Source organism: Fringilla coelebs (assembly GCF_963513975.1).
Source record: "Fringilla coelebs genome assembly, chromosome: Z".
NCBI classification, from domain to species: Eukaryota; Metazoa; Chordata; class Aves; order Passeriformes; family Fringillidae; genus Fringilla; species Fringilla coelebs.
In genome coordinates this window covers 59,500,342-59,527,142 of record NC_140031.1, presented here as the reverse complement: position 1 = coordinate 59,527,142, position 26,801 = coordinate 59,500,342, and the positions used below count along the sequence as shown (strand labels likewise).

The 26,801-nt window shown below is 34.8% G+C and overlaps 1 protein-coding gene across 1 annotated transcript in view; it reads right to left on the bottom strand.

Moving 5' to 3' along the window:
* Positions 1-6,080: 6,080 nt before the first annotated feature.
* IFT74 (intraflagellar transport 74) overlaps positions 6,081-26,801 on the bottom strand; it is a 35,653-nt gene continuing 14,932 nt past the window's right edge. Inside the window, exons 9-20 of the mRNA XM_084225753.1 lie at positions 26,530-26,668; positions 25,453-25,515; positions 24,676-24,819; positions 23,522-23,562; positions 22,258-22,337; positions 19,112-19,165; positions 16,566-16,663; positions 15,502-15,628; positions 11,515-11,678; positions 10,800-10,925; positions 8,385-8,445; positions 6,081-6,785 (exon numbers count right to left, since the gene is read on the bottom strand). Coding sequence (XP_084081879.1) covers positions 6,670-6,785; positions 8,385-8,445; positions 10,800-10,925; positions 11,515-11,678; positions 15,502-15,628; positions 16,566-16,663; positions 19,112-19,165; positions 22,258-22,337; positions 23,522-23,562; positions 24,676-24,819; positions 25,453-25,515; positions 26,530-26,668 — 1,213 coding nt within the window. The 3' untranslated portion in view covers positions 6,081-6,669. The remainder of the gene's footprint in view (positions 6,786-8,384; positions 8,446-10,799; positions 10,926-11,514; positions 11,679-15,501; positions 15,629-16,565; positions 16,664-19,111; positions 19,166-22,257; positions 22,338-23,521; positions 23,563-24,675; positions 24,820-25,452; positions 25,516-26,529; positions 26,669-26,801) is intronic.

Below are 26,801 nucleotides of genomic sequence, written 5' to 3'. Positions count from 1 at the left end.
CACGAATTCAAATTAGTTGCAGCAGGGAAACAAATTGTCTTCCAACATGTAAATAGAACCCTAGCATTAAACATGCTTTTCATAACTCTTTGCTGAAGGCTAATTTTATGATATGTCAAGTGCCCTGAACTCCTGACACCAGGCTTTCCTCCTTAGATAAGCAGCATAGTTGTCTCAAGGACAACCCATTCATACATGCTGTACCACATGGAAATACGTGAAGAAGAAAAAAAACCAATGCCACTATACTTTTTTAGTCAGGTAGATGTATTAGCAGAAATCACATATCCTCTTGCAGTGTCTGGTTGTATTCTATTCTTTGGAACCAAGCCATTACTTTGGCCTTGACGTGATGTTAATATGCGTTAGTAGGAGGCACTAAAGGAGCTTCAGGAATTATTACTCATCACAGTCAGCTAATATGAAACAAAGGTTCACAAATGATGGGGTTTAAGTTTAATTTCTCAAACAGATCATATTCTCCTCTGCAGCATGGCCTATGCCACTGAGGCCATCTGTAGGCCCTAAGCCATCCATCTGGGACCACCTGGAAGTGAGAGGTAGCAGCCAGGAGGCCAGGGAGAGGATATGTGCAGCTGCCGGTGCAAGCACTCAGCATGAGCATTCCCCTACCACTTAAATTGCAGAGGTAAATGGAGGGAGGTAAAGGTTTCTGGGCTGCAAGTCAAGCAAACACGGATAGGACAGTATGGAGGAATGGCACTTCTATTGAAATGGGTGGTTCTGAGAAACTTTAAGGTGAGGTAGAAAAGGTAACAGTGTTTTTTGCTGCACCTCATTCTGAGGAGGTGCAGTTTCTTTACGCTTTTTCTACTGCTTCTCTTGCATATGCATACTTACAAGGCAATTCAGAGTTGTAAACATAGCTACGATCCACTTTTTTTGCTCTATATTCTTGTTTTCTTTTCTAAAGAGAGTTTCTCTTGGAGAACATAGCCTGGAAAATGGCTAAGTACTGAGCATACAGAATAGCCTCATCCAAAAGGAGCTGTTTTTCTTTCCTGTCTTCGTGAGGCTGAAATGAAAAGAAATCTACTGAATGGAATTAAACACAGGACCTGATGGGAATTTCAGGTTTCTTTCAAAGGGAAAGCTCAGATGATGAAAAAACACAGGAGTACTTTAGAACGTCTGTATCTGTAAAATCATTGTGAACGCCATTGACATTAGGCCATTTGTCTAACATCTGTGCTGTGAAAACTTCGACTTTGCAAGTCCCTTGTATTCCTCTGAAAAATGCTTCATGTGTGTTTTAGAATGGCATGGCTGTTGTCAGCAGAAGGACAAAAAAATTTTGCTTCTCTGCTCTACTACTTTCATTGTAATTTTTTACAACATATTTTGAAGTACAAATGAGTCTGTGTATCTATGTTTAATGGCAACAATAGTATATCCAAATATCTTTAAGATATTGCTATTAAATCGCCCCAAATAATGCACAGCAATAATACTATTACCCCTTAAAGTAAAAGGGCATGAACAAGGCAAATTTCTTATTTTTTTCTATCTGGAGAAATAAAGATTAATTTCATAAGCCTCTTAAGACATGTGATCTTTGAAGATCAGACTATTGTTTTCAAGGACCAGGAAATGGGTCATGTCAACTGGATCACAGGGGTAGTGTTCTCAGCCATCAGGGTTACAAAAATTCACTGTTAATATCCTGGTTGCAGGACCCACTATCTTCCACTGACTTATTATCACACTGTTAGTATGATTCAATGGTGCTTTTTAATAGGGATTTTAAGCAAGTACAACTTAGTGATAAATTTGCTGTCCACCTGCCTCTTCTTCAAAATTTGGGATTGGAAATCTTGGAAATTTGAAGGCTTCATTTGGAATTTTGTCTCTCATGCATAACTGTTATCATGCAACTGATAATTTCTACTATAGTCACTATTTTCTTTTTCTTCTTAATTGTAAGAAATGTTGAGCCCCTCTTACATCACAAGTATTTGTGGGCAAACTTGAGCTGTATGTTGGAGACAGAGGTCTTGTACCTTACTCATCCTTTGCTGCACAGTGGAAATCTTGGGGCTGATACAAAGATACCAGTGTTCAGTGAATCAAGTTCAGTCACTTTAGATGAATGAATGTAGCTTTTAAGGAATTAGCTCTACAAAAGGAAACAAGAGTGGATAATTTATATTTCTGGCTCCTTTTCTCTCTCCCCCCCCCCCCCTTTTTTTTTTTTTAATGTGGAGCATTTTGTCCCATTTCACACATTTAGCATATTGTCGAGTTCGTCTTCCTTCCTTAAAGGAGGACCTCTAAGTGTTGAGCACAAGTCAGGGTAAAAACGTTTCTTCCTCTGCTCCAAGATTCTGTCAATCACAAGGAATGATTGATCAAAGCTGGGATTTGAATTCAGATAATCTCTATAGCAGTGAATGCTTAAAGGCTTCCTTCCTCTTTATTCAAAAAGAAAAAAGATGACAACTATTTTGTTTGGGAGGAATCCAGCTCCCTTCTGAATGCTTGACCTGCATTTCAGAGCCTTGATCTGCACGTACAAGAATATGTTTCATTTGGTGCTCAGCTGCTATTCACACCATGCAGGTGTTCAAGCGAGCTCCAATTTTAGGACCACTTTCAGAATCTGAAGGGTTTTCACTCCAATTGCTACACCCACCACAACCATTATCACCATGAGAGACATTTCCAAGGAGCTTACTCAAAGCAGATACTTTAAGAAGAGTTACAAAGGAAGCCTTTAATCTCTTTCTCCTCAAACTAAGGCATTCTAATGTCTTGCACCTCTTCATAAAGCCTGCATTATGCCTTGTATTTTTGTTTTATGCTTGCAGCAGGAAAATAGAAGCGTAAAGAAAGAATTTACAAACACTTCACCTTGGAAACATGTCCCTGCAATTGTGAAACAGCACATGCTAGCACTAAGAGCCATTAACTAAAGTTGTCAGGCAGAAAGAACTCTCAGTGTTCTGCCTATCTGGAATTGTTCACAGGAATATTGGATTGTTGTCTTCTAAGTTCACTAGGAGAAATAAAAAAATAAACTTATTTTGAAAGAAAACCAAGCTTTTTAAAATCACAATGAAAAGTAATGAGAGCAAGATGAAGCAGGAAGACCAACAAGAGGATTACCTTTGCTTGCAGCAAAAATGTTTGCTTGTAGATATGATGATATCCCTGTATATATGGGAACGAGGTTGGTGTACTGTCATGCCATCATGAGCTGGGAACAACAGCAGTAATTCCTGTGCTCGTCCTCAAGCACAAATAACATGGCAGCAACAGATGGTTTGATTGAAGGCTTTGAAACTGAAATGCTTCTTTTCACACAGTGTGCCGTTGAAATGGGATGTGGAAGTGACAGTAATTGTCAAGCCTGGTATCCTAATCCCACAGTGGTGTTTTACTGAACAGGCACTAGGTAAGGCAACTTTTAATAAACTGCATACATGTAATTACATGGAGCTTGTTGAGATGCACCCACTTGTGTAGAGAGATAGCTGACTTAAGGCATTGCAAGGTCATTCTTGAGTACCTTTTTTATTTTATGGTGGTAAGGGAGAGGCTTCTGAGTACTGAAAGCTAGAATGTGTCACTTCTGCCTTCAGGAGAGCAAGAAGAGTGATCTGTCCAATGACAGACTGGTCAGCCTCATCTCAATCCTTGAGAAAGTTGTGTAGCAACTAAGGCTGGATACGATCTCCAGACACATGAAAGGTGGGAACCTGATCATGAGCAGAGAACACATACTTATGAAGCAGAAATTATGTTTAACCAACCTGATGGCCATCCACAATGAGGCAACTAATAACATGCAAGGAGAGAGGTGTGGATGTTGTTTACCTCTGCATAAGCCAGGTGTTTGCCAGCATTTTCCATTAAATCCTCACAGATAAGCTGGCAAAGTATGGTTAGATAAGCAGGCTTGGGGCTCACTGCATGATCAGTGGCCTGAAGTCCAGTTGGAGGCCAGACAGTAGTGGAATACCACAGCCATGGATATGAGGGCAATATAGTTTAACCTTTTCACTGATGACCTGGATGATGGGTCAGACATCACTCTCAGGAAGCTTGCAGATGACACAAAGCTGGAAGGAGTGGCTGATACACCATATAGGTGTAGTGCTGCTCAGGGGGATCTAAACAGGTGAAGTGGGCAGCCAAGAATGTCATGAAGTTCCACACACTGGAATTCCACACAGATACATGCAGAGTCCTGCCCCTGTGGAGGAACAATCCAGGCATCCACGCACACAAAGGGCTGAGTGGCTGGAAACCCGCTTTACTGAGAAGCACCTTGGGGCCTTTCCTGGTGTACACCAAGCTGACCAACAGCAACAAAGCACAGCAAAACAGGCCAGCAGTATTCTGGGACAAATTAGGAAGAGCATTTCCAGGCAAGCTGAGGGAGGTGATACTTACTCAGCCCTGCTGAGAAAGGTGAGCAGAAGAGATTTTAAATATCTCCACTCTGCAGATACTGACAGTTAATTCATGTCCTCTCAGCCTGAAGTCGTAGCACAAAAAGGATAAAAGATTGTCTGGGTAGAGAAGAGCTGTGTTACTGAATTCATGTCCTGATGTACAGAGAGGAGCTTCAGTGAAAAAAACATTGCCTTAAACTTAAACTGTATTTAAAAAAAAAAAAAAAATATATATATAAAAAGAACTAAAGAAAAGGTGATTTTCACTGACACTTGAGGAGGTACATAAGGGTACAATTTACACAGCTCGCTACTAGGAGTGAGTTAATAATCTTCCAGAGGGAGATGAAACACTTGCCACACAGCTTACCACTCCGAATCCATACAGCTCTTTTCAGCCATGGGTACTATGACTGCCATCAAGGACCATAAGGGTGAATTGTTAAGAGAAAGAATGAGTGATGAGATTCTTACACAGAAGATCCTTCAATAGAACACGGAACAGAACCACATGCTGGAGAAAGGGATTTCATGACAGGCATCTCCTGGGAACACAGCAAAAACCTGTAAGCTTTACCATGCTATCTTGCAGAATTCCTACCAAAGAATAAAACCTTCCCCTGCCCTGAGAGAAAGTAAAGTCAAAGCAGTCTGCTTATTCAGTCTGCAGCTTTTTTCCATTGTTCATTGCAATATGTTATTCCAGCACAAGCGACATTCAGGAGGTGATCTTTCTGGCTGATGGTTCAATTGGTGAGAATATTAGACCTCAACTTTATCTCTGCAAATAATAGGCTTTCTCTGGAATAGCTGAAACTCTAACAGGAAGGAAGAGACTTTAGTGGGAATTTCCCCTAGATAACAGTCCTTAGTTTATAGAAATCCCGTTCCATTATCTCTAAATATTCTAAACATATAGAGCAACACCATTCAGTGTGCTGAATTAGCAAACACAGAGCTTTCTGCACAAATCTTCAACATTTTTAGCTTAGAGATTTCTTTTATACTCCAAAAAACAATCAAAGATTTGAGGAAATTTAGTGACAAAAATGCAGAACTATTTTAATGGACTCAGAACATTTCCTTATAATTTCTCTACTCCAGTTTCATGAAGTGAGGTGCATAGTCTACCTATTTTCTGGAAAACTTTTCTAAGAGAGCGGAAAAACTATAAATCCAGATCCCACTGCTTTTTCATAGTTTCTTTCTATAAGACTAGTTTACTGTTCAGCTAAAATTTCTATCTATAGTCAACTGTGCTTTTTCTATTTGATCAGGACTAACTTACAATATACCAGATGAAAGAAATGATCAATAAGCAGTTTATAAAATACATTACATGTAGAATGTGAGACAAATATAAAAATGGATTTTTTTTTTTTAATCTAAATGTTTTCTGACATTTTGGTATCATAAAGCATACTGTTATTTTCTATAAAAGCCCTGGTTTTGTTCTATGTTGAAACTCTTCCTCGTGGATTTTTGTCAGAGGTTTCATATGACACAGCTGCTTGAAACTGGAGGGAAAAAAACACTGCAGAAAATACAAATAAGTTTCTCTGCTATTTCCTTTACTGGTGAATACTACAGCAGTAAAATGCTTCACCCAAAATCAGTGTTAGCTATGTTTCACTACTTTTTATCAGAGTTTGCTTTTTATAATTACATCTTAAATAATAACAAAGTTAATTCTCTATTAGGAAATGAAAATTTCCTGGCATTTGCTTTTATTGTAAGATTTTACACCATGAAGCAATTTTGACTTTAAAAGATGTTTGCCATCCTTAGATGCATTCCCTACTTAGTATAAATTGCTATATATATAGGTAAGGTATGTTTATATTACCATTTATCTTATTATGCACTTAATTTAAGATAATGCATATGACAGCCTGTCAAGCAGTCACGTTCTGTTTGGAAGGGGTAGGACTACAAGGCAATTAGAAATTCAGAGTGTAAAGCAGACTAAAATTTCACATTTGAGATGCAATTCAGCAATGGGCCTCAGTAACTCATTGGACAATATTTCCTTTTTTTTTTCTAAAATTCAGATGATTATTTCCAAAAATTTTAAACAGTGCAAAAGGAGGGATAGTATTAAAATGTATAACTTCTAAAAACCTGGAAAAATTATTTTAAGACTATCTATCACACCAGTGGTGAATAAATTATCTCAGTAGTCCAGCTTTCCACACGGCCTTTGCACATCTCTCATTGTTGGTCCATTCGGGCAGGAAGGAAATGCCTGGGTTCAGTTCTTGGTGTTCTGTAAAGCTTCTATGAGAGCTTTGTTGTATTCTTTGACCAGCTTTCTCGAATTCTTCATTATTGGCTGGTAGTCACTCTCCTGACTTTTTATTGCTATGACTGATTAAAAGAATTAAGGAAACAAACTGCCAGTAGAAATATGAGCACAATCACAGATCACAAGGGAACCACAATACCATACACTTCCTTCTGTGAAAACTGTCAAGGGATGAAAATAGTGGAAAAAACTCAGACTGGGGCTAAAGGACTTACACTTACTTACTAGCTGCCATTTCACAACAAGCACTTTAGAAAAAGGAAGTGATTACAAACCTAAGTCACTTTTGTTCATATATACATGTACACACACAAACCAAACCATTTCAAGGCATTCAGTTATGTACAGCTGTACATAACTGAATGGCTACAGAAGTCCCAGTACAAGAAAGCAGCCCCACTCCAGTAGCCCAAGAAGATATAAGTACTCTGTGTAAGGGTCTGCACTTGGATAGGCAATATTTTGTACCAAGTTAGGAGATACTTTAATATCCTGATCAACTTTTTATCTTGGTTTGTCTTAAAGTCTTTTCTGTTGAAAAAAAATTGTATTTAAGAGTAGTGTCTTAATAAAATATTCCTGTAGAGCCTCCTTCAAAGAGGAGGTGGCTCCAACTATATTACACTGTCCAAGACTTTTTTCAGATATCCTTCTAGGAATTAGAGCACTTAGCAGATTTGCAAAATGGGATATTTGGTATTTGCAGAAAACAACATTATATGTACATATATACATGTAGCTATATGTACATGCATTAATTACTAAATAATTATCATCATCATCAGTATTATTTCTGTGATGTCTAGGCTAACACAGAATTGCCTGAAATATATCCCCATGCCATTTTCTGAGACATGAAGGAATGTTCATTGTTCAACACACTACACTAGATGGTGTGGTCTTTTGATGTTACCTTTACCAATTACATTTGTACTGTAATCACGTAACAGTGATTTTGTGCATCTTAGAGATTTCATATTTTTTTAAATAACAATTTATTTCTTAAATAATTTTAAAGAAGTAATTTTATTGCAGTGAAATCACTGTCCCTAGAATATAAGTATAAGCACAGCCTGGTCCTATTCAGATCTCTATCATAACTAAGGAGAAAAATAGAAAAATTGTACCAGATGAGAAAAACCATCAATTTTAATTAAAACAAATTTCAGTGCTTTTCCTAATTTCAGAAACTATCTTATGAAAGCCATTTGCAAATTAGCAAGTAATGATTTTGCTGACATGATTACTGGAATGCAATTTGTTAATCTGAATCCCATAAAGAGAAAGCTACAAGACAGTTCTCCCACCCCAGCATGTTTTCAAACAATGGTACGCTGGCAGATTAATATCAGATAACACTGGAGAGATGTGACGATAAACTTTATATGTAACCTAGTGGAAAACCTGAGAAAGAAGGGAAAATTCCAGACTGCAAGGCAAAGCTTATGTTTTAAACTCTGTAAAACTCAGACAACACGTGCAGGTTTTGCTATATATAATATCTATCAGCTAAGCAGATATTTGCAAAGGATTGCCTTTCCCCTCCTCCCCTGTCTTTTGCAGCCCATTCCGTCCTGTCTTATTCTGTGGGAGGAAACAGACTTCTTCCTCAATTAATACAGTGTGTGAATTTGAGTCTTACTTCTTAAAGAAAAGGATACACTCCTTCATCATAAAGTTATTTTGCTCATGGTGCTGCCACTTCCTCTCCAAATTTGTAAGCTGAAAACACAAAACCACAAAAAGAGCCAAAAATGAAAACAGTAATAATTACAGACATATTTTACACAAATAATTTTGTATGAGTACCTTGTACTCTATCAGCTGATAAGATCAAAGTTATTTCACATAAAAAATACAGAAATGAAAAACAATGGCAAAATGCTTTTAAAGCTGCTGATGATTAACCTGCATATATAATTTAGCACTTCATAATCCATCTGTATAAAAGCACTGTATGCAACTGCAGTGACAGATGAAAAAATCAGATGAGAATTCAAGATTTGTCATCTAAGAAAGTAAACAGGCAAGTCAGAAGTAAAAGGTGAACAATTCAGGGAGATACTAATTCTAATTATGCTCCATATCATTCAGATGGATCTCTTAGAATCAGTAAGATCTAAAATCACCAAAGATACAATATTTCCTGACACTGTCTTGGACTTTGCACTACACAGAAGAAACTTCCTTACTTCCATAGTTAAGTTTCCTGTCTGATGCCAGAAGTTGTGATAAGAACAGAGCTGCAGTGAGAAGATTGTATGAGTGTGGGTTCAGTGCTGGCACTTCTTCAATACTTTCAGCATCAACAGGAAACTAATGTGGACATTATATTGATGGCTGCTTCCTTACAATACAATTTTATATTTGTTTTTCTGATGCTACTGTTCAAGGTTCTGTATTTCAAGATATGAAGATGTTATTTTTAAAAGTAAAACTAAAAATCATTCTGAGACTAAACTTTAAGTGGAAACTAAGGTAATAAATATGGAAAATATTGCAGTATTTTACTTTGAAGCTTTCCTTAAGCTGAAAGAGATGAAAATAGTTTCCCTATAATTCAAACCTTAACAGTAAAGAATCAGTTACCTAGTGTACTAGTCTGCAGTAAACAAGGCAATAATTTGTTTCCAAGACTAGGTATTTCTGGCTAATTAGAAGGATTATTGTCCTTTTGGTAGACATTGCTGCACACAACACAGCCAGTAAAGCAACTGAAATACTTACTATTTTGCACACAGAAAAGGAAAGATTCAGTTTATTTTTATAGTAACTGCTTGAAGACCAGTTGACCTCTTGCAAAATTGCCCAAGTCCTCCACATTTATGAACACTATCTGTACTTCAAAATGCTTGATGAATGTCAAATAATCAGTTATTATAAGACATACCTTAATTCACCCTCATTTTTTTACACTTAGGACATAAAAAGCCTTTTCACACACATAAAAACAGAACTCTCATAGCTTAATGAACTGAAGAAATTCCATAAAACTACTATTTTATATAAAATGTTTAGCCTCATTATGCAAGTATCTTAACACTGTTTCGGTACGCATTTCTAAGTTACCTAAACTCTAGAATTTGATCTTGGCAAAAAAGATTCACAGTATCCGAAGTCTTCCACACTTCAGCACATAGCTTTGAGGATTTGTATCATCACCCTAGAATGATTATAATAATCCTATGCTACAAATGGACACATATGCCTCAGTCAGAGCTATGTCTTCTCATCTGTTCCACAACATTCATTACAACTTAAACATGTACAATATGACCTTCAGCTTTTAACTGTATTAGAAAAAATAACAGTTCTAAAGCACAAATATCTTGACAACCTCAATCAATGAAAAACAGTGAAATGCATTTAAAAAAAAAATCAGTTTCCCTTTCCACCTTATTTTAAGATTATCTATTTTTCTTCTGTGCATTCAAACATATATACCAGTAAAGTTCTGCTGTCAAAATGACAGCAATTTATGTGCGTTTATAATGAAAGAATAGAAGCCAATCAAGAAGTTATAAACATCTTTTTTCCTGATTCACTTTTGAAATGTAAACATACATATATACCAAAGTTGTTTAAATGTGAACAGACCCTAAAATTTCAGTGGCCTGCAAGGAGCTGGAAAAAGGAAAAGGGAATTAATAGCACAGATTTAAAGGAAAAAAAATATCATCACGACTTTAAAAGCAAAAGTGATCTTAGCTAATTAGTAGTGACCTTTTTTTTCTCCTGCAGTTTCTTTCTAAGTTCGTCCTCAAACTACTTAAGCAAAGGAAGAGCAGAAGGTAGAGTTCTGAGCAAGATAAACACAAATACTTAAACAAAGAATTCACATAATTTTTCACTCAGAAAGATCTCTACTAATAATCCAAAGCTTACAAGCCATTTGTTGGCACAATATTACCTTTTGTTTGAAAACAGCAAATACAGTTATACACTTCCAACACATGACTTAGGAAACTAAGTGAGAAGGAACAAACAGATTCTGTTTGTGCAATGCTTCATGTGTATGAGAAAACCAAAACCAAGAAACAAACAACTGAAAGAATAATATGTAACTTGACCTATACCTGAGAATGGGTCTCATTTTCTTGCAGCTCCTTCTTTAGTGTCTCATACTCTGTATTCAAATGCTCCATTATTTTCTTAAAAGCACGACTGCGTTTTGTTAATTTTTCTTTGTCATCCTCGAGTTTCTAGTTAGGAAAAAATCCAACACAACTGATTAATGGATGAATTCATTTGCTGTAGGCTTCAGGCACATTACTTTAATTTACTTTTCAAGATGCTACTTTTTTTCCTTTTAGAGCAAGACCACATGCATACGCATAAAGAACTCATATGCTTTTCTCTAGCACTGCATGCTCTATCCCAAAAATAATAATCAATGACTATGACCAAGTTGTATGATTAGGAAATACTGTATGAGCACTAGTGGCAATACTGTTATTAAGAATTTGTAGGAAATTCTCTTTTGCTTGTGTTCCATGTTAGATTGCTAAATTCAAAGCTATGGGTAGTCATAAATGGCATAAAAGTCTAGCTGAATCACTAAAATAGAATGGGGAGATTTTGTGCAAGGAGGTTATCAAAAGATACCCAGCTGAATACCTGCTACATGTACCCAATTAACAAGTCACACATGCAAGCAAAATAGTATTTGGATTAATCTGCACTGATGTACAACCCTGTTTTTCAGCTGTCAGAAGGACTGCCAGTCACAAAACTGGATTCCCCTCCGCTAGCTGTTCTAAAGCACACACTTTGTTTCATCCTTTTCATTACCTTTTTCTTTTCTTCTCCTGATGCTTTCAGAGCTGACAAATTATTGTAGATGTCCAACTCTGCTTTGGTCTGTTCAATTTTGTCTTTAAGAGAAGCCAGTTCACCAACCATCTTACCCTCCAACAGTTCCATCTTCTGTAGGTCCAGCTGCAGTTTTTGACTCTCTAGATTACCAGAAACATAATCTCTAATTAACAGTACTTTTTGTTTCAAATACAAAGCCCATTACATAAAGATTTATGCTATATTTAACCAACATAAACAGCTCCTAAATATACTTCTGATTTTTTTATATTTAGGGGAGCTATTAATGTGAAGGAAACAAAAAATTTCATCTTCACAACCATGCCACAAGTCAAACTCATACACTACAATTACTGTATTATAATCTGTAAGTGAAGAGTAGTGAAAATGTGATGATCTGCATTTTCTATTTCAGTTTCTATTTGTAATGTTTATAGCACCACACAATTAATTATAGCACCACAATCTTAAAGCAATGGTGATAACTTACAAAAAGTTTATTGCAATGCAATAGAAGTGCAGACAAATCAAAGAAGTGTTTTTATGAGTTTTTTAGCATCATGTTATTTTTATTTGTGCTGCTTAAATATGGATAAGGCTTAGTTTTAGGGCAACGAATAGTGAAACTTACTGTAAACATTTGCTTTGTACAGGAAAAAACTTTCATATGTCCTTCATATATTCTTCAAAAAAGCAGTGTCACAGCTTATAACATCTACGTAGTCTACAATATACAGCACTTACTTCTGAGATGCCAGTATAACAGTTATGTAATTAAAGGAATTAGAACTGTGGGTGGATTATGACATAAAGAGGAATGTAGAGACTTAAACTGTCCAGACACGTGGGAGAGAAGAAACAATACAAATACACAAAGTAATAAAAATACTTTGACTCAGTCTTGGGGTAAGTTACTCACCTGGAGTCACGAAGGACTAGATGTTGGCTAGACTTAGTTTGGATGGTTTTGTGATCTGACCTGTCATTGTATTTCATTTACATTCCTGAACATTGAACACATGGCTATATCATTTTATGTTTCAGATCTGCGTCTAACCCAGAAGAACAACAGAGATAATGCAGTTTTCTTCCTACATTCCAAAGTATCAGGCAACATGGGCTATTGAGAGGGATGAGACTGCACAGAAAACCTTATCTTGGCATAGGTTTGCATCTTGAGATTTGCTGATCTGCTGAAAAAAGGAGAGAAAATTTCCTCCCCAACTTAACCAAGACAGTATAAATCTTTAAGGCAGAAGAAAATAGATGTGTCCGTCCATGAGATAGAAGGAGAGTTCAACTTTCCAAAACCTGTGGGTATAGTTTCTGTCAGTGGACATATATGGGAAAATCTCACCTGATCAAAACACTCTCTGAGCAAGATTTTGCTACTCATCTCTCTGCTTGTGTATTTATGCGATATATTTTCGAGTGAAACACTTTTACCAACATTTCTGGCATATTACAGAACACTTTCATGATTTCTTTAGGAACCTCAAAATAAAAAAAAATAAAGGCAAACCAAGATTTTTGCACCATTTGCAATTATCCTGAGGAAAGTTTATCCATAAGGTAAGATTGAAAGCGTCCTTTATGTGCAAGGAGCATTTATATAAATATGAAAAATTCCCATGCAAATTTAAAGAAGGATTTAAAATTATAATATTTTTGATTGCTTCACATGTAAGTAATTCACAGTCTGCCTTCCACTGCAAAGGATTTAATAAAACACATTCAGTGTGTCTACAATATTTTATAACTGCTCAGTCTTTCACAATGAAGTTTCTGGCATTAGTCAATGACAGATTGTAAACCACAACTGAACAGACCACCTCTTCACTTAGTCCTAGAGCACTGTGGTTTAAACACAAATGCTTAAGGACATCGGTAAATGAGAGTTTAAGATCAGAAACAATAAAAAATAAAATTTAAAAAAAACCCTCAGATTGGAGAGAAATAACAGAAAAGAACTAATGAAATTTATGGGGATTTACCTAGATCTCATCATAGCATTTTCACTTTTTATATAGTTGTTCTAATATCTGTATTTTGTTATTTTAAAATTATACATCGTTGACCAGTTGGAATTTATTTTACATGAAAAGAATAGTACCAACCTAAATGCCAAAAAGGCAAAAAAATTTCTTGGACTGTTCTGTCTAATACAAGTATGATGAGACTGCAATGGATATTCCTATCCATTCACACTTTCTGGAGAAAAGGAAAGAAACTGGAAGGGGAAAATTTTATCCTTATCCAGCAGTAGGCTCAATGAAAAAAACTCAAAACTGAAAAAACCTCAAAATTCCTCTAGGGGAAGAGACAGGAAGAGGATGCAGACCAGTTCCTTCTGATAGGCCATGAAGTTGCAGCATCTAGCATGCAGTGTGTACACAGTGGCAAATTCTCAGAACAAACTACAGTGACCCAGGGAAATGTTTTTGGGAAACTATGCCATCAGCACTTTTGTTTACCCTTCATGATTTCCTTTTCTTTTTTTATTTTTTTAAGGGTTCTGCTGGTGGACTTTTTATATCTTTGTAACAACAAGAAAATATGGAAATCCAGATTTTAATCATAACAAAAGAATCCTGAAGATGGCTGTGCTATAATTCAAAGATTAGAAGGAACTTCAACTATGCAAACTGAGAATTCACTGTATTTCTGAAAGAATCTTGTTTGTTATACTATCTGTGAATCCCAGCTGTCAGGCATTTACTTAGGAGTAACTTAAATTGTCTGCTGAAAATTATGTACTCTAACTTCCTCCTCTTCTCTTGCACAGACAGAAATTTTTCTTTCAATAATGCCTCTATAGCACTACATGCTTCCAAATCATCCTGGAAAACAGTCAAAAATGATGCTTATATGGAAGAACAAAAATATAAGGGCCTTTAAATATAAGGTTCAGAAATTCAAACTACACTACAACTGCAAAATGAGTATTTGCAGATGAGCAGACACTAGTGTTAAATCACACAACAGAAAATCAATTTCTCTAAAATTTTGTGCCAAACAACTTCTTATTTTCTCGTAACTACTTTGAAGTCACAATACTGGCTCCTATTTTGAAAATTACTGTGAAGTACAACATGAAACAGCCTTCTAAGAAAAATGATTTATCATTCTCAATTCCTGCCCCTTCATTCAGCCAAATAAACAAGGAAAGGTTGGCTGAACCAATACTGATATTGGCTAAGATACAGAATTGTGAGGATAATTTTACCATACACAGTGCAAATAATGAACTAAAGAGAGACTTCTGATGGGAATGAAAGAAAACTACTGTCTGCTTTTTGAAACTACAGAGAACATCCTCAAGATGCTAATAAGCGTTTAAGAGTTTAGATAATAAAGCCAAAATTAGTATTCACTCTGCAGAACCGAAGCCTTGGGATTTGAGAGCTATTCACTGTTGTCAGTTAATTGCCTGTGGTACTTATCCTTTTGGAAAAGCATAAACCATAAGTAAGTGATACTAAGAACTACATTTACAAATAACACATGAATAACTGCACAAGACTCTGCTTTAGTTTATTAAACACTGTATCAAGATCATGAAAGATATTATTTTGAGGTAAGTATTAGTAAAACCAAATTCTAGCTCAATTCAACCCCTGTATTGAAATACACTTGTAAAACACATATCAGTGCAAGGAAGATGATAATATAGTAATAATAGTAAGGTAAATATAAATAAGTATACATACCTAGTATAAATATATAGTATACAATATCTAATAGATAATAAATATAAATAAATAAAACAAATAGAAATAAGTTGATGAAAATAAATAACTTGCTACCCAGAAGCATTTCAATTTGTGAACTTATCACTATTTTAATATTTGGAGATCACTTGGTATCTAGTATTTTGAAATCTTCTACATGATATCAGTGTAACAATGCAGGTAGTCTTTATTATTTTAAGGAATTAATTAGAAAATTTGCTGCTGATCTCACCTGTAATCAGATTCTTAGCAGTGCTCTGTGATTTCTGCATTTCATTTGATTTGAAAGTGAGGTCTTCCTGCATAATCTTCAGCTCTTGATTGGTAACAGATGAAATTTGTTTCATATGATTCAGATTCTGTGTGTTACCAACAACAATGATAAGAACATGCTGTATTTTTGAAACAACTGGTAACTGGACAAGTAAGAAACTCTCCTGTCTTATGACATTTACTGTTATTTGAGTGATTTAAATGTGAACTACTTGCATTCTGCCAACTTCTGATAAAAGATGTATTGACAGGCCAGTACAGATGAAATAAATATGCAGCAAATGTAAACTGTGCTGCCATACAGGTCTATTGTAAACTAAGTGACTGTGCCTAAAATATATCTTATGGTATACTATATTGAAAGAGGTAAGAGACAATTAAAATAATCATGGAATCAAAATATTACTCAGGTGAAAGTTTTCTATAACATAAAAAATCCATGGGAGCCAAAAACATTAAAAAGAATGCAAGTCTTAAAAGTGAGAAAAATGGCAGACTGGAAATGAGAACACTTTCTGAACTGCTACATTATTAATTTATAATATTCACATTAAATATTATGCATCAGGGTAGTTCAGACACACTTTTAGTAGATTAGAGGGACAACTGAAATATTTTTAGTTCAGTAAAACTAGTGACAGAATACCCATGAACTGAGATTTGCAAACTCTGGATAAACAAAATATTGCAGTAGCTTTATTTGCAGGATTTGGAAATATTTATCATTATTAATGTTAGTTATAGCAGAGATGAAGAGTTATAGAAATTATGAAAATATTTCTTTGTTCTGGTTACAATATCACATACTGTTCAAAACTCTTTCCCTAGAAAATGACAGAAATTAAAGGTATCCTTTTTTTAACTATGGCAGTACACGGTTTAATGTTTAATCCTTTTAAGAGATAATTATGTAGATAAATATAAATATATAAATCTACCATCCTTCTTTATCCCGCCACTCTCCTGTTCTGTGCCTCTAAACTCCTAGCTTGCCAAAGGAGGATAGAATAGCTACATGCTTACCCTGCTTGAGTGCTCCAGGAGTGCAACAATGCTGGCTTCTATTTGGGCCTTTCGTTCCAATTCCTGATTCTTCACATCTTCAAAAGTCGCTAGAAAATCTAGAGATTAACAAACATGAAAAAGAAGGCTCTTACTTTTATGGTTGCAATGTTGTTTCCAGTCAAAACTTTGTATTAAATTGGAAGCAGTACAAAGCAGATTGGAAGCAGATAGGTTACTTTAATTGTTTATTTAAAAGCCAGGTGGTAGGGACCTTGAAACGTATCAGGTTATTGACCTTGTTTCATTTGAATGCTGTGTATTTCACAGATTCATAAAAACTCTTGAATGCAAGGGAGTGCAAGAGCTCATAAAATCAATTCACTTGCTTCAGGACAAAGCCAGCTCTATGTCTGTAATTCAGATGTTTTGTCTGTATTCTTCACACACAGAGCTCCTGGTAGACATCTACAGTTCTCCTGCACAATCTGTTTTAATGCTTGGTAGGTTTTATTGTTAGGAAGTTTTTAATAATATCCAACCTGAAATCTTTCTACACCTGCTGGTATGTTACTCCTTTTCTATCCTCCACATATATGTAGAAATAAATTATTCCATTATCATTTGAAACAGCCTTTTTACACATTCAACAACTGTCATAAATTTTCTAAAATAAAAGACAAATTATTTTTATATCTCCTTGCAGGGCATGCTTTCTGCATACCCCCATCAGGTTTCTCAAGGACTGACAGCCCCCTTCTTTATGAGCAGAACTCCCATCTGAAGAATTTGCTGCACCAGGAAAAAGATTACTTCAGATGTCAAAAAAAATTTCACAATTACACTCCAATGTACAAATACTGTTGTGGTATTTTCATTGTTAGTTTGATACTGCTCAGCCATGTTCACTTTGTCTTTCACTCTCTGAGCCATACCACAGAGCTGTACCTAATGAACCCGCGCCCTGCTCTGCATTTTCACTGTTGATTACTCCACCCAGGTGTAGAAATTTACACTTAGTCCTTTCCAAACTTTTTTGTAATTGATTTCTAACATAGCAGATGTACACTAAATTCTAACCATGTCCTCCAACATGATTTCAGCTGTTCTGATGGACCATTTTTTGTAACTGTTCTGACAGACGCTCTCTCACATCATCCAAATGATTAAGAAAATACTGACTAACCTGAACACACTGACAATTCAACACACTGCAAAACCCCATGCAGTACATCCTTTCATTTTGCACTGAATCTTTCAAAATAATTGATTTTTTAACTTAATGCACAATATAGATTAATAATGGATAATATTTGCCTAGCTTGCTTCGAATAAGACCGCAAGGCAGCAGAAGTTGTATTGAAATTAAAGGAAACATAATCTGCTACACCTTCCTTTTTCTGCAGTATCTTTCTGACACAAAAAAAAAAAAAAAGGAAAAAAAAGTTGTTTGTACTCAACAAATCAATATAGTGTTATTCATATTCCCATTCCTGTAACATTTACATATTTCTAGCTTGCATGGTTTTCCCAAATTATTTCTGGAAACTAACACTAGTCTGACTGGCCTGTATTTCCCTGTCCCCTCTTCCTCTACATAGGCACCATATTTCCTCTTTCCCCATCCTTAAGACTCCTGGCATGTTCCCCCAAGTCTCTTAGGTCTCAGGTCCCCCAAATCACTAGCTGGTCTGGAACTTAGCAATAACCTTTAATGAAGGGTAGAAGCAGAACCAAAACCCAAAATGTCAAGCCCTGCAGACCCCATCTGTATTAATATGGAAAATCCAGATCAAGTGAGCTTTTGTCTCTGCTTCTCAGGAAACCTAGCAATTTGAAAACACAGAAACTCACTGTGTTTTTTAATTAATCTTCTTTTAATATCAGCTAAGACCTTTCTCTCAGTATCATGATAGCCATAAGTTATATAGAACACTTTTAGAGAACACTTAAAAAAAGGTATTATATCTCTTGAACCTACATGGCATGTTTACTGACCATTATCCCTTATGCTGAGTAACAAACCAACATTTTTTGTAAGCTGTCTCCTACAGAATACAAGGAATAAGGTATACTTAAAGTCAATTGTTCTCATTCTCTGTTAGCTGCTACTAAAGTACAACATCAAAAGTTTTTGACATGTAACAAAGCTTTAGAAATTTTCATCTTGAGTAAATAGATACAAGAAGTTCCAATTTTATAGAATTACATTTAATCTACAGTCTTCCATGTTGAAGTTCTGCTTTAATCACTCAATCCATTAATTACAACTCTGCTTTCATAAAATTAAGTTGTGTTCCTAAGACGTTTAATGGTTGATGAAAAGCCTTGAAAGATGCTCTGAATATTTGTGACTGTCATGTAAGATATCAATTATCTTGTCCGCAGAAAAAGACTGCAGAACTTTATGAAAGATCAGCACATCAGTTGTTTGCAGCTATAAATTAACTTTTTTAACAGTAAAAGAAAACCTGTAATTTAGTGAAATTAGGCTTAATAATATATATATATATATATATATATATATATACATGCAATATTAGGCTAAATAATATTAGACAACTTACTGTCCATGCTCTCTTCCCTTTTCTTCAACTCCTTGTATTTCCAATTTTCTTCCCCTACAAGACATGTAACATTGATTTAATTTTATATTGTCTCAGGCCTAAATTCCTTCAGGAAGGCAAAATGTCTTTTTCAAAAATAACATTTCTACATGCCTAGGAACTACAGGATTCATCCTATTTCATTTAATGTAGTCAGTTCAACTAACTATATATATCTTTATATTAAAAAAGAAGATAGTGTAATAAATCAGCATCAATGCAATTCTGACAACCTTTCAGCGTTAGAACTTCTGATAGGAGGGAGATAAATACTTGGTTTGGACAAAGGAAATTCACAGGGCTTTTCTGAAGTCAGGTGAATTTCAATAATAGAGAACAAATACTTCTGTGTATTTGGGCACCATGATTAGTTAAAACTTTCAGCAGCCCTGTTTAATATATGAGCCACTTCAACTGCACTTTCACCTATTACAATGGACTTTCATAAGGCTATGCAGCTTGCAAGTGATAATCTCAAGGAAATAAACACGAGAACTGAACAAGCAGTGGTCTAGGAAAATAAAATGCACAGAAAGCTTTCTACAATTAAGTTGGAAACATTTCCATACACCTTCAATATACTGGTATCAAAAGTAAGGATTAACATTCATAGACTCCCTATTTTTAAATTCAACTACTGATTATAATTAACTCATAATTTATATGTATTAGTAAACTGGGACACTGATATATCTGTCACAAGAAGATGAGACAATTCATTTCTGAGAAATAATTTTAAGTTTCAAACACCTACATTTTTAATTGAGTCTGTTTTATTTTTAACATGATTTTTTAATTTTAAAGGATACAAAGTAAAAGAATCAAATAGGTACAGATAAAACTGAGCAAACAAATTTCTCTGGGACTTTTTATTTGTGCACCCCCATGCTTTCCTTTTTATCTGGTATTACAAACAGTAAGAACAACTGAGGGGCCATAAGGGACTTTGATTCTGCTTCAGCTTCCCTGCAGCTGTGGCTTTGCTCCTTGCTGGACACTCTCATTTCGCAAGGCAAGGCTCCTATAGTTAATGACTTAGCCTACGCTACTCTTAAAAATTCCAGTAATGGTGAGCCATGAAACAGAGTTACATGATCTCCTCAAGTGCTCATAGGAAAAAATATTTGAAGTCCACAATTTTGAGATGTCTTTTCAGTAAGTTTTCTTTCAAATACACCAGTAATACACAACTATCTTAACCTCATCTTCAATGTATGAAGGGTAAAGTCTGTTGCATTATGAGTTAATGACGACTTTGACTAATCATTAAAGTTTACTGCTAGTATATATGCCAAGTAATAAGTGGGTGAATTATTTACTTATTCAGATTTTTTTCAGGTAAAACCTAAAAATAGTTATTTCAACATTGTATGTTTAGTGTTTTTCCTGCTCAGAAATATTTCTACACTGAAATATTTATCCTGAAATATTAAATAATCCTTTGTTAAAATGTCTATTTTTTTTTTACTGGCTATTTCACCTGAGATTTACATAAAAAACTTTAGAGCTGAATTTTGGGAATGCTATGTAATAATTTTTAATTACTGATCCAGAAGTAAAGTCACTGGGAAGGGAGAGAGCACAGGAATTTCAAGGACACACCAAGATATTTATTTAAAGCAGAAGTACGAATGGCCCTCTGAGATTTTCTCTCCATTCACTATGGAAGGCAGCGTTGGGAGTTTACATTTCTGTGTCTTAAAGCTACTCTTTATGATTATCTTTATTCCCTCTGTGTTACACAAAGAGGTAATTCCCTCTGTATTATACCACTAAGTAACTTGATCTGAATATTCTGACTGGTCTGATATGCTGACAAAGAACATGTGCTTTCTCCTACATATGCTTCAAACTCTTCTTTAACAGATTTATTTTTCTAAAACAGTGAAAGACAGAGTCCAGCAATGAATGATCATGTGTGTGCACACACACGATCCCCCCTATAAAATGGGAAAAGCAACTCGCTTCTTACCTTCTGTATTTCTCCAAAGTTAAAATAAAATATGGTTGCAAGCCAAACAAAAAGGAAAAATTAAAGAACAATAAAGTTTGCAATGATATTATCTGGAAACACAAAGCTAATAAAGCAGTCTTAATAAATCATTTGCAAAAAAAAAAAAAAAAGAAGTATCTGTAGAAATATGAAATATTTTGCCATGCAAAAGATAATAAACAGATGTCTGAAACATTTGTTTAGAGGCAGATTTTTAGATATTTATTCACCTGGAATAAACTTACAGCTAGATTTTACATTGATTGCACAAGAAAAGGTATAAAGTAAGAAGAACATCAATTCCTTAATCCTACAGAAGTTAAATAATTTATTGAAGACTTACAGAATGCAAGCATGCATTTATCTAATTCCTATCTGAACAAGATTTCTTATAATCAAAAGAAGGTTTTCCATTGCATGGATCTTCCTTTTATCTAGAACCTTTTACAGCTTTTAAGGGCTTGTCTCAAACTGAAGTTACTTCCTCCAGAAGAGAAAGAAACCACAGAACCATAACTTCCAGTGCTAGGACAAATTCCAAACTAACGTAGCCTAAGCACCAGCAGCATATGTTTGCTGGAGGTCAATATAAGCTAAGACCATTACCAGGCACCTTACAAACTCTTCTTGCCAAGATTAACCCAAGAAGTTCCAAAGACAGATGAAAATAGTACTGAATTCAGTCTACTTTACACACTGCTATTCAATATCCTTAATTCCACATTTGCTGACAGTGTAACAGATAATGCAAAAAGGTAAAATTAATGAAAGCATTTCTAAATATGAGTTTGTTCTGCAGTGCTTCCAGTAAGGTAAGCTTCTATTTACCAAACACTATTAAAAATAAAATTGGACACAAAAGACAGCTATCCTATTATTTTATATGGTAATTTTCAACATGAACTTGTTGAATGTATCACTAAAGGTGGGTACTCCCCATTTGTTATGTCTGAAAAGAAAAGTCTGTACCTGTAGGCACAGAACTTCTCATGCTGATGAGTACTTGACTTACTGCATAAGCCTCAAAATTTTAAGCAACTCCTAAGTCTAACAATTTGTTATAGAACAAACAGATGCAGCTCTGCATAGTCTGCTACAACTCAAATCATATTACCTCGATGGTTCTCCAGATCCGTATCAAGTCGCTGAATGACCTTTTTAAAATAATCTATTTTTTCTTTTACCTCTGCCAACCTAACAAGTAGATAATGAAAGTCAGCATTAAAACTGTGTTGTAAAAGACTTTATTTGAGACAAAACTGAAAAGTCAAGAATAAAAATAGAAAACACAGATTTAATCAAACCCAAAAGAATATAAGGATGATTCTTGTTACTATAAAAATTATATGTAAGTCATCTGTCACTTAGTCCTCTGTTTATCAAATAGAAGTTCTATTGCTCCTTTTTATTAAAAAACAATTTTTGTTGAGTCATCAGTAATTCTCAACTTACTCAACTAGTCCCTCTGCTGGTTGCTATTCAGCTTCAAAGAGGTGAAACATAATTGTTAAAATGCAATATTTTATTCCTTAAACTGTATTTGGTAAAATCCACTAAGAAATTTCCAAATAAATCATTCTGCTACATAATCAATCAAAGTGGAAATGAAACTACCTTTAAAATATTTCTACATAAAATCTCAAATATAATTCTTTCTTACTGTTATTCATTAAAAATTATGTTAAGCAACTTATTATCCAATTAAAATGCATTAAAATTAACCAATAATTATAGTTGGGAATATTACTTAAAATAATTTAATATTGTTTCTAAGAGATTTTATTAATTATCTCAGTTTTTTCTTTCAAGAAAGAAAAATCAAAAGGCTCAAAACCAGAAAATATTGTACTGTTTTATCTCCCCCTCAGTACATTACTATTTATTATAAAATTGACTTGACTTTCTGGCCAGTCTTTGGAAAGGCCCAGTACCTAAGAATCAAGAAGCAAGGCCCTTCCACTCTTTAGAATGGAACTTTTGTAACTCTTAGGTTTTAAGAACACGTAAACAAACTTAAAAATGTGACTGCAGTGTAATAACAGTTCAATTTCATAGCTGTCTCAGAGGAGCATCTCTTACAAATGAATGTCTTCTTCAGCCTTAAACAAGTTTAAGTCAGTGCTATTACAAATTTATATTCTCAAGGTGTGTTCCTAAGGGAGGGAAGTATCTTACTATGGAGATCTAAATGTCTTATCACTATAAAACTTGTTTACCTGAAACAGAAGAACATATTCTATTCTCTATGGAAGGTTAAGACTAGTACAGTTTTGAAGATGTGGTGATGTTCTATAAAAATAGACTTTGTGAAGGAACACAACCATGAGTCTTTAGGGTGCACATGTAATTAATAGCAACAATATAATGGGGTTACTCACTGTCTTTCCATGCTTGCAATTTTTTGACTATCATCTTTAACCTATAAAAAAGTTCAACAACTTTAACATATGAAATTAAATCTACAAATGAAAAAAGGAAAATTATAAAAGAAATCTGAATTAAAAATACAGGAATAAAAAATTAGCATCTGAAATCACAAATTTGTGACATAGTCCAACAAAAAGTGATGATTTAAACATTATGTCTTCCAAATGTTTAAAAATCATACTTTAAAAAATGAAATACACTTACCATTGGTCATTCAGACCAATAATCTATAAAGTATAAATGGGCAGTTACAGTATAGGCCATTGTAAACTGATCCATTGTAAACAATTACTCCTGGACTAGTATACCTGTTCAGTACCTCACAAGGATACTCTCTGAAGTAAGGTTAGAAGAGCTGTTCAACTGGATCAGTTTTTCCCAACTAAAATGTCTCATGAATAGGAGAAAGCAAACCACCTGAAAACCTCGCCATACCAATTTTGTTTTCTTAAAACAATAGAATGGTTTGGGTTAGGAGGGACTTTAAAGATCACCTGTTTTCAACTCACCCTTCCCCTTACTCCCCAGCCCTGCCATGGGCAGGGATGCCATCCACTCAATCAGGTTGCTCAGGGCCCCCATCCAACCTGGCCTTGAACACTTTGAGGGATGGGGCATCCACATGTTCCAGTGCCTCACCATCCTCACGATAAAGAATTTCATCGTAACACCCAGTCTAAATCTGTCTTTTAGTTTAGAACAGTTTCCTCCATCCTATAATTTTCTGTCTGTGTTAAAGTCACTTGCCCACTTTTTTACAAGCCCTCTTTAGGTACTGGACTTTGCTATAGGGTATCTTCAGAGCTTTCTCTTCTCCAGGATGAACAGCTCCAACTTTCTCATCTTGCCTTTACAGAAGAGGTGCTTCACACCTGGGATTATCTTCACAGCTGTCCTCTGAACCCTCTACAATAGGTCTCTAGGTTTTGGCTGGACCTGAAATATCCCAACTTTCCAATTCATTAACTATTTTTAATGTCAGATTATTTGCACTGCCTAAAGCACAAATAAAGGCAAAGTTCAAACCTAGGTATTTTCAAGTATTATCACCCCTAATAATACTGACTTGGAGAATCTTTTACATAACAACATTTCCTATTCTTGCCTGCTTTAGTAATCTCTCTCTTTCCTCCTGTGGAGACTCCATGTTCTTATCCTCAGCAATCATTCGATCTCGATGTTCCTTGAGCTCATGGAGCTTTTCATACAACTGCACAGCTTCCTGTTTCACTGCAGAGTGTGCTATTTCCTGTTGGGAAAAGCAAACACCTACTAGCTATTTTCGGATGGGAAGAGAGCATTGCGGCAGTCATGTTTTAGTTAAGCAACCCTTATGTATACATTACAAGTGAAGCTTATTTCTTACAAAAAGCATAGAGACTGTAAAAAGCACTTTATAAAGTACTTTATAAAAAGTACAATTTATAATCCATATTGTCAATATTGCATTTTCTGGAATAAAATATCCCAATCAGTTACTTCTTGATTTGAAAATTCTTCCTTGGGCCTATTTTCTGAGGAGATTTATTACTTCAGATTTTCTAGGGGATTTCAAACTATGTACAACATTCAAAAGGACTGAAAAATATCTAGTGGTATTTGAAAATTATACTTTCTGACTGTATGCTTCAGGTCAATAGATCCTTTTATTCATGAAAGACCCTATAGGAAAAAAAATTCCCTCAGTAAGATATTTCTACCCAAAACTGATTAGAAATTATTAGTGGAAACCAGAGAGGCAGATTTGCCTTCCCATACTAGAGCATGATCCTACAGTATTTGAAAATTTAAAGAAAAGAAATTATAGATTTTTTTTTTACTTTATTCTTTACACTAGCATTCAGCGAAGGTTAGTATAGAGACCACTTGTTATCATACATACAGCTCTTAGACTCTCTTCCTTCACATTTAATGCATCCAATTCCTGCTGTTGAACAACCAATTCCTAAAGAGGAAGCAAAAGGCAAAATTCAGATAAAAATTAGTACTTAACTACTTTTTTGCTCTAAACCTTAGTATGTATTAAATGCTGTAAACTGTCCCATTGCTGCTCTTAAAAATTTGAAAGACAAGACTCTGTCCAGCTCCTTCATATAACTCAGATGTAGTAAACACTTGCTTTCAGCATACAACTTTTCCATTACTCCTATCATTATTATTTGCAGTTGGGCTACTACCAAAAAATTGTTTGCACTTTTTCTACTTTTTTTTTTTTTTTTTTAAATCAGTAGCACCGGTAGAATTTATTAACTGTACTTCAGGAGTTAAGGGTCAAATTTTAAAATCTGAACCACGACAATTTCTTCAGAGTCCAGAAAGAGACAGGTAAGCCCTGACTATTGATTCAGCTCATTCTAAGACAGATAGAAAACACAGAACTCATCTCTGTACAGACCATACAGAGGAACTTTTAAGACAGTATGCTTGAACTACATCACCCCAGAGAGCCTAGAACATAAGGATTAGTGAAGTAAGAAACATTTTATACAGCCCAGTTATTTTTTTCTGATACATTCAGACATAATAATAATAATAATAATAATAATAATAATAATAATAATAGAAAAAGCTAGTCAGATTCACTTTTGTACACAAGAAGAAAACTTTCTACTCAACTGAACTACAAAAATTGCTGGGGTTATTTTTTCTTTTTATTTGCTATTTACACATGATGAACCATCTAAGTATTGCAGTGGCTTTTAAAAATTGCATGTCAAACCCTAAATTCAAACAGAAAATTGTAAACATTATTTCTTCTTAAAGTATGAAATATAAGAAGGCAAAGTACTTGGTCTTAGCCAATTGCTTTATTTTCAGGTACTTCTACAATTGATTAAGATACTAACAAACATTTTTACTTTATTACTCTGTTGTCAAGTTCTTCAGTATTTAAATTTTATCTAAACCCCAAGACTCCAGTTTAAGAATATTTTAAGTAAGCATAATGGAACAAGCCAACCTGGGAGAGTTTCTCATTAGCAGCTTTTATTTCCAGATATTTAGCCTGATTTTCCTGCGACATGTCTTTCATTATGTCATCTGCCACAACCTTTTCATGCTCGATATCTTCTTCTACAGCTTGAATTAACTTTTCTGTGCTGCAAAAATATAATGTTTTTGTAACTTTTACTGGTAAATATATATTGTAAGCACTCATTTCAAACTCCAGTATTCCTTCAGCCTCACTGAAGTGCTCAGTGTAACACAAAAAGCCTAGATGCTATAAAAGGG